This window comes from Micromys minutus (genome assembly GCF_963924665.1).
Source record: "Micromys minutus genome assembly, contig: SCAFFOLD_787, whole genome shotgun sequence".
Lineage (NCBI taxonomy): Eukaryota > Metazoa > Chordata > Mammalia > Rodentia > Muridae > Micromys > Micromys minutus.
In genome coordinates this window covers 6,374-15,525 of record NW_027667243.1, presented here as the reverse complement: position 1 = coordinate 15,525, position 9,152 = coordinate 6,374, and the positions used below count along the sequence as shown (strand labels likewise).

Below are 9,152 nucleotides of genomic sequence, written 5' to 3'. Positions count from 1 at the left end.
AAAATGACTAGCCAAAACAAAGCTGATGCATAAACACAGAACAGCTGTCTGTCTGGCAAGGACGCTACCTTATTGCACAGAGCCACACCCCAACGAAAGCTCAACTCATCCCAAGTCTGACTGACTTGATTGCTAGAGAGTTCCCCAGGGGCAGCTGAGCTCAGTCTCACATTAAGGGTGAATGGGAACCACGTGCTTGTGTGCCCTTACCTTGCAGACAGCCGCTTGGAGGATAGCATCAAAGCCCCCCTCGGGGGCATCTCGGTTCCGGGACACCCTCTGCTTCCTCACTTCCTCGTTAAAACTGTCAACTCTGTCTGTGAGGGGCAGCAGATGGCGGAACCCGAAGGAGGGGACGCAGTTGGGGAATAACTTGTAACTAGAGAGAAAAAAGAAGAGTGGACTTTCTGTCATCATCTTTTCAAGTTTTTAAAAGATCCATTTATTTATTTAATTTATGAGTATAAATATATGAGTATAAATTGTGTCACTGACACACCAAAAGAAGGCATCAAGTTCCATTACAGATGGTTGTGAGCCACCATGTAGTTGCTGGGAATTGAACTCAGGACTTCTGAAAGAGCAGTTAGTGTTCTTAACTTTGGAGCCATCTCTCCTGCCCCTACCTTTTCAATTTTTAATTACATTTCATTTTAGTGTTCATACACACACACACACACACACACACACATACACACACACACACACACACACACACACACACACACACACACACACACACACACGAAAGAACTTCTTGATGGTCCCTCCCATCTCTAAATATTAATCAAAAGTCCTGACCTTCACTAAGTACCTTGAAAAACTTTTACCCAGCACAGATCACGGAAGTGTGCAGACAATGGCTCAAAGAACTAGAGGTCACAGTAGACCAGGGGAAGATCTCCCTCAGGCCTTGGAAGATGAGTAGGACCAAGAACAATCAAGGAAGATGGCCAGGGAGGGTACACAGCAGGACTCTGGGTAGCCAGGTTTTTCTCAACAAACTATGTAAGACAGAGGACCCACTGGTGACTCCCAGGCTGTGCTGGCACAAGAAATGCAGAACAGAACAGGAATTACAGACATTCCTCTGCTCTATCATTCATTCATTCATTCATTTGTTGCAATGATAAAGTGTCCACTTGCTGCCAGAGAAACCTACACTTCTTCGAATGAGAAAAAGACAGGCCGGAAGCCCCAAGTGGCCCCTATCCTAGAGAAAGTGGCTCCAATGATGTGATCAAACTGGGGCAACAAATCAGGAAGAGATGCCTTAAATGGACCCTTGGGATAAAGGAAGCGAGGGCAAAGTGTGGCAGCCAGAGAAAAGAACATTAGCACCACACGGAGAAAGGACACGGAGGAAGGCAGTGGGCCGAATGCGGAGTAAACGGGCAGACCTGCAGGATCTGTGTGGGAAAGAGGTCTCTCTTCAGAAAAACAAGTATTGACAGAGAGGCCTAGGAGAAAGGCTTTAGAATCCCATTCAAGCTGAGCCTGAGAAGGGAAACAGGCTTAGCAACTGCTAAAGGGCCTTCCTGCTGCCAAGAACAAGCCTCACCAGGACGGGCCTAGGCAGGTTCCTCTCTGCAGAGAGGCAATATAGTCACAGTGCTGCCCAGACCTCACAAGATGCTGGGGACAGATCACACCCTCTCCCGCAACACACACACACAGACACACACTCACATTCACTCACACGTGCACACACACTCACACACACCAGTGACATTTTTTTCTTTCCAGTTAGTCCTTCCCTGTCTGCTTTTCCTTGGTCTCCCTCCCTCCCCACGTCATCACAAACACTGCTTTAGAGAGGTCAGCTGTTTGTAAATTCAAGTCTCAGGCCACTGTGAGATTCTGCGTAGCCTTCTCATTTTGTAGAGAAACCAGTGTGACATTACATTCCTGTAGGAAGGAGTTGAGGCTCCACCCACACCTTCATGACAGACAGGCCACAGAGGAGGAAAACACATAGCAACTGCATCCAGTTGTTCCTCCAAGCTCCTATTTCTCTTCTGTAGTTCTGGGCTATCACTGAGAACCTTGGGTGTGTATCTGTTGTGACAGTCCGAGGAGAAACTGCAGAACTGCTGCCAAATGAGAAACTGGGAGAACTGTGGAAACACAGTGACTGATCCTTAGTGCCTACGCCTCCCTCTGCCCCTGCAAATGGCATCGCGGACCCTCTTCCTACAGTGTAACTAAGAACCAGAAAGTGTTAACTGCTGGATACATGTCTGAACTACAGGCAGTATGCTGTAGCCTAATCAGGGACACCTCTTCTTGGCACCACACAGACACTGGGAAGGTCTCCACTGTCACTAAAACAGCACGTCACAGAAATATGTGATCATATTTCTGGCTTAGCTAGTCCTTGGAGTTGCTCCAGAATGGCCTGGAAATCTGTTTTAGAGTCTCCTGCCAAGAGACTGACACCCCCCCCCCCCAAACACCATGTCTGTGACGGAATCCCAGTTGAGGGACATTCATAGAGTTACTGATTATTAACTAGGGGGATGAGAATGGTGATGGCAGACACCTTTAGTCCCAGCACTTAGAAGTTAGAGGAAGGAGGATCTCTGTGAGTTCGAGGCCAGCCAGGGCTGAGAAACCCTGCAATGAAAAACCCTGTTTTAAAAAACTGGCTCGTGTGCGTGTGTGTGTGTGTGTGTGTGTGTTTGTGTGTGTGTGTGTGTGTGTGTGTGTGTGTGTGTGTGTGTGTGTGTGTTTGGGAGGAGGGCAGACACTGTGATTGAACGCTATAAAAGACCAAGGAGTGGGACTCTCTATGCATGGTGTGGAAGGAAACACAGGCTAGGAGGAGCCCAGAAGAGCCCAGGGTTACTAAGTACCTGGATGCTACTAAGAGCTATAGTACTAAGCCAGTAATAAAATCTCCAACCACCAGCCTAGAAAAGAGGCAAAGATGTTTACTATCTACTGCAGGCTGTAAGCAAGACAGATTCTAACTCTAAGCAAGCCAACACCTGCTACTTCTGTGGCAAGATCAAGATAGAAAGTCAGGCCACTGGCCTCTGACCTGTGGCTCGCAGGGCTTGGACACACACCACTGGGTCTGTTGTCAGTCACGTCTGCTCTCGGAAAGACAGAAGAACTGAGAGACCAGGAGGCCTTCTCTCATCCCTCACTCCTTCCTGTGCTGTTCAATAAATACAGCAAAACCGGACACACAAAGACTGACACAGACACAGGGACACATTCACAAGAGAGCCTTCAGGCAGGCATAGACTCAAGACCCATATGACAGACAGACAGACAGACAGATGACACAGTGAACACTAGGAAATGCTTTATCTCTTTCTTTAATGGGACACCAATATATTACTAGTGACTCAGAGTTTATTATTCTCTCTCTCTCTCTTTCCCTCTCTCTCTCACGAACACACACACATTTACCCCACACACAAACACACACCACATATACACCACACACACACCACACACCACATACACACCACACACACACACACACACACACACACACACACACACACACCACATACACACACCACACACACACCACACACACATACCATACATATAAGCATGCATGTACATAAATTAAAAGGGATCTGTATTATGATCCACCCCTTACATTTAGGTTCTACAGAAAAGGGCACCAGACTTCGTGGAACTAGGCCTACAGGCAGTTGTGAACTGCCCAATGTGGGTACTGGGAATCAGGCCCAGGTCCTCTGCAAAAAGTACATTTTAAAAGTTACTCTAGGGGCTGGAGAGATGGCTCAGCAGTTAAAAGCACTGGCTGCTCTTTCAGAGGGCCTGAGTTCAATTCCCAGCAACCACACGGTGGCTCATAACTATTTATAATGAGTTCTGGTGCCCTCTTCTGGTGTGTAGGCATACATGTAGGCAGAACACTGTATATAATAAATAAATCTTTAAAAAGTCACTCTAAACCTTGGTGATGAGAATTCACAACTGTTACGGTGAAAGAACCCTCAGCTGAGAAATTAACAGGAAAACCAGTCCCCACTGTTAACATGGAAGGTTCCCGACAACAGCAAAGATGAAAACTGCTCTGTTGAAAGCCAGGACACTAGGGGCATATGGTCCTCGATGGGAAACAGCCTCCAATGCAGATGAGCTAATGAAAACATTTCACACCACATGAAGGGCTAAGAGCCCAAAGGAATGTCAGCAAACCTCACACTCAAGAATAGAATGCTCCGAGACTCCTAAAATGAGGACTTTTGAAACAGTCAAAAAGAGGAAGGAACGACAGCCAACAGCCAGAAGGGAAATTAGTAGAAAATTAAAAGCAAACAACAAAAACAAAAATCTTCAACAACAACAACCAAATAGTATCTAAAACACAAGGATTTGAGAAAAGAGCCAAGTAACAGTAACAGAAGGAAAACTACAGTCACAGAGGTCAAAACTGTTTCCGTATAGAGATTAAAGTACCGAACAAAATTGTGACCTGGAAGGATTTCTATTATGTAGCTGGGGTGAAGGCTGCAGAAGGAAAAACAAGAAGTGTGGAATTTAGACTGAGAAGCTCCAACTGCCACCAGCAGTGGAAGAACACGGAGACAGCAGGAGAGATTAAACAGTCACATGGGTACTGTCAGAACCTCCCACACGCGGAGGATGCGGCCAACCAGGCCCTGAACAAAGTGAACCACAGTAACTCCCGCCCGGACACAGTCAGAAACACACGACAGAGCACTCACACACGACAGAGCACTCGAGGAGACAAGGATTAGACAAACAGAACATGTCACTTCAGCCACAGGGTGCCAGAGGCAGTGGAATGGCACCTTCAAGGGGCAAAGGAATGCTGTGTCTTCCTGGAGAAACATACTCAAAGAGCAAAAATGTATAAATAGTGATGAAGATGATTTTACATGAATTATCTCGACGACAGCTCAATCAGAGAAATGGTCCCACAACTACCAATAGAAAACAGGATGTCAGTGAGTACTGGAGATGCTCTGCGACCATTATCGAACTGATGCTTGCATTACTTTTCCTCCCCAGGGCAAGCCTGGTACCTCTTTAGACTCCATGTTTCTGGTGGATTCGATACCAAGTGGAGAAAAAAAAAAAAAAAAACCTAGAAATTCTGGTTATTTGTGGCTAATCGTTTTTTAGGTGTCAGTAACTAACTCATGGGGCCTTTCGAACAGGAAAGCAAACAACGTGTGTGTTGTCCCGGACCTGGCATGGGACAGCTAGATTATGTGCCTTGACCTGTGCTGTCCCTCCCAAGTTGCAAAGGGGACTCTCTAGGGAGACACTGGGACCCCAGGGTGGGAAGCTCAGCCAGCTCCTCAGAGCAGAAGTGTCTGTCTTGGTACTTCCTGGCTTACAAAAGAGGGATTTACACGGCTTAGATTTGAAGTTCCTTTCCTACCATTCTTTCTTCACTGATTTCCTGTCTTAGGAACAGCTTTTCAAGTGTTCCCTGCTCTCCCCCTCTCAAGAACAGCACTGTCTGCCACAGTTTCTGCCCGGAGGGCTTCAAGTAGGAAGTCTGAATATCTATGCGCAAAGGCCCGACTATTTGGATGCTAAACACCCAAACTGGGCCTTGATCCTCCGCCAGCTCCCAGGCCAGCTTCTCTGTGAGCGCTGACACACCCTGTCTGACTAGAGCCCAGCCCAATCAGAGCAGGGACTGAAAGGAGTGGAGGGATAATCCGATTGAGATGCAGTTGCTTCCAGTAAATAGTAAAACACCAACAATGAAACCCATGGCCCAAGTGGCCTGGGAGACAGAGAGTCACTAATCATATCCTAACTTAAGTAGCTTACCCTACCTGTGGCTAGAAGCTACACCCAGCAAATGTGGCTCTTTATACTTATGGAACTTTGAATACATCTGTATTTAAAAATGTTTATCTTACTGAGTTTTTTTTTTTTCTCCTTCTTATAGTCTGCTTGTTTGAGATAGGATTTCTCTCTGTAGCTCTGGCTGCCCTGCAACTCCCTTTATAGACCAGGCTAGCCTCAAATCCTCCTGCCTCTGCTAGGATTAAAAGCGTGGGGTGTGCGCTGCGTCTGACTGGCTTATTTTACTGTTTCAATCTTTATGTTGTGTTCTCACTCCTAAGGATGATCTAGGTCAGCATGGGGACTGAAACTAAGAGGACCAGGGAGACTCAGAACAGGCTGCTGGGATATCACCACCTCACCCAACACCCAACCTAGCCTAGAGCTGGGAGCTGTTTGGGCTGCAAAGATGCTGAGAGAAGTAGGCCCAGGGTCCTTAAAAAGAACACCCACCCCCTCGACGGCAGCAGGACACTAAGTGTCAAAGCTGACATCCTAATAATACGGAAGAAGTCTGGATCCCTGAAGGAGGGGTACCAAGTCGGCACCATTCAGCCCTCCTCAGATTCTGTGAGGAGAGCTGCAGACATTTGGGAGCTTCTTACTGCAGACTTAGGTAAACTCTGACTTACTGAGCTTGCGGGAACTTGGGAGTTCCAAGTCACTTAGTCTCAGATAAAGTATCTTGGATGGGGGAGAAACGTCATTGTGTTGACAAGAATGCCGACTCTACCCCCTGGCTATCTGTATAAAGGTATTTATCCTCGGTAGGCCTCACCTTCCTCATCTGTAAACACAGGGACTTGAAGAGGCCAATATAACACGTCATGAGATAGTGTCTATTTGTTAACTGCATGAATGGTATATGACACTTATCTAGAACTAAGATCTTAGCTGTTCTAGTGACTATGTTGGGCCTTCTATCCTACAAACTCATTAAGGTAATCTGTGGAGATGAGGCAAGAAAAATCTGGAAGTTATCAATTACTGTGTATTGTACACACAGTGTACCCCCAAGGGCATCATCTGACCTCTATGCAAGAGGCATAAGTACACACATAGTATACACACACACACACACACATGCACACAAAATCAAAACTAAACAAATAATTAAAACTAAAACAAGGTTTTCATTTAGTTATACAGAAATAAATTATAGCTGCTAACATAAATAGGGACGATCTCTAAACACATTTATCCTTTTGTTTGTATGTATGTATGCATGCATGCATGTATGTATGTGTTTGTGGCTATGCATGAACATATGTGAACATGTACGTGCAAAGCTCAGAGATTGGTAGCAAGTACCTTCTTGTATCACACCCCCTTGAGATGAAGCCTCGTACTGAACCTGGACCTCACAAACTCTGTGACTCAGAGCCAGCAAACCCCAAGGGCCCAGCTTTTACAAACTCAACTACTCATGATTGTGTAGCAAGTGCCTGATCAACTAAGCCATCCCCCTACCCCTCAACTCATGTGTCTCAGTGCACTCTGGTCACTACAGGAGAGGATATCAACCGCACTCTCCTGGCCTTTTCCTGACCACCTGGGCCCACGACTCCCCACGGACTCTTGTTATATTAATGTGGGAAAATAGAGCCAAGTGAGGCGGGCAAGAAAATATGTCCCATAAGATTATTATGTCTCGATACAACCCATGACAGTTCACTTTCTCACATGGAGGGCAAGGACACATGTGGCCATCACGAATCATCAAATACTTATGTTCCCCATAAGCTGGCCTTTCTATGGGTTCCATCTTCCCACTACTTCATCCCACAATTCCACAGAAGGATAGTTTGCCACTTACCCAATACATGGATTGGTCTGGTATCTGGGTGCCGTGTAGGAGAAAGGCGAGATGTCCTTGTCAACAAAAGACCCGAAACCTAACCGGAAGTTGCTAGTGAGCTTCCTCATTTCCTCAGCAAGCTTGGTGCCCAGGCTCCGGATGTTGTCCAAGTCATCCTTCATGGAGAGGGACAGGTCCATCAGGTAGTACAGGTCTACGGGATAGTCCTCCACCTGGCGGACCTGCAGCTGGAAGGTAGTCTGGTCACCTGTGCCAAGAGAGGTCACCCCCATTAGAGATCATGTGGCTTGCTGGGGTAAATGGATTCTCATTTCAAAGGTCTTTTCCCACAGTGAAGCAGGTACACTGTAGAACACTAGTCTGACTCCACCAAAGGGAAAAAAAAAAAAAAAAAAAAAAAAAAACCTAAAGCAATTCTTCTTCTTGGAAAATGGTGCACAGTGCCTCAGAAGTGAATACAGTGCTCGGAGAGAAGCCTCAGTGCCCTTCTCCAGACCCCTGAAAAAAATGTAGTAGTGTTCTGTCTCAGCAAAAAAGACCATGGGTAACTGTGCGCACCGAACAGCACATGACCACGCAAACTGGGTTGAAAGTAGCCCTCCAACGACGCACTCAGAAAAACACCTAGTCCAGTCAAGGTGTGCAACAGAAAGCAAAGGTATTAACGAGAGGGGGTGGCCATGAGTAAGAACTGGGGTGAGGGTCGGGGTGTAAAAGCAGGTAACAAAGACTACTTGGGGCTGGGGAGATGGCTTGGTGAGGCAGAACATTTGCTGTGGCAAAATTATGACCTGAGTTTAAATCCCAGTACCTACATAAAAAGACAGATGTGACCTAGCATGTTTGTAACACCAACAGTGTTGGTGTCAGAGACAGGAAGATCACTGAAGTTTGCTGGAGTCTAGCCTAGCTCCAGATTAATGATAGGACTCTTGCTTTATCTGCGCGGCACACACATACGCACACACCTGAGAATAGAAAGGAGACATAGGAAGAAAGGGTCCAATAGAAGGGCTTAAAAGAAGGCAATGGGTGAAGGCTGAAATTACCAACATTTATTAAATACATTTATTAAAATGTCAAAGAATATGTACATTCTATGAATGGGACATATACTGTATTTGCCATTAAAAGGAAAGGCAAGAAGAAAAAAAAAAGACACTCCAAATTGTGACCAATTATAAAAAGGACAAAAGTGATTTGGTTTCTAAAGTAAGACAGCCGCAGGTGTGGAAAGGGAGAATTAATTAAAGGGACGGGCAGGAGACCTGCTAGCTGACCCACCCCAGGGTTTGGAGAGAGACCCAGATCAGGACAGTTACAGAAAGAGATAAAATCCCTAAATCATGTCATCATTTCTAACCACAAATCACTTAGAACTGACTTCAAAGTTCAGTTCTCACTAGGTAACAGTTCACTGGCTGGTCGGGGCTGCCAGATGTCCTGTTTGGCTTGGGGCAGCACAGCGCTCCAGCATTGGAGATTTGGGTATACTTTTCATATACTTCGAGAT

At 46.1% G+C, this 9,152-nt stretch overlaps 1 protein-coding gene across 1 annotated transcript; it reads right to left on the bottom strand.

The window, feature by feature from the left end:
* Nucleotides 1-210: 210 nt before the first annotated feature.
* On the bottom strand, nucleotides 211-7,886 carry LOC308416185 (integrin beta-5-like; the record flags this gene model as incomplete). Its single annotated transcript, XM_080942610.1, has 2 exons — nucleotides 211-379; nucleotides 7,637-7,886. Coding segments are annotated over 2 exons (419 nt in total), but the record flags the coding sequence as incomplete, so codon positions are not given.
* Between the last annotated feature and the right edge of the window lie 1,266 nt (nucleotides 7,887-9,152).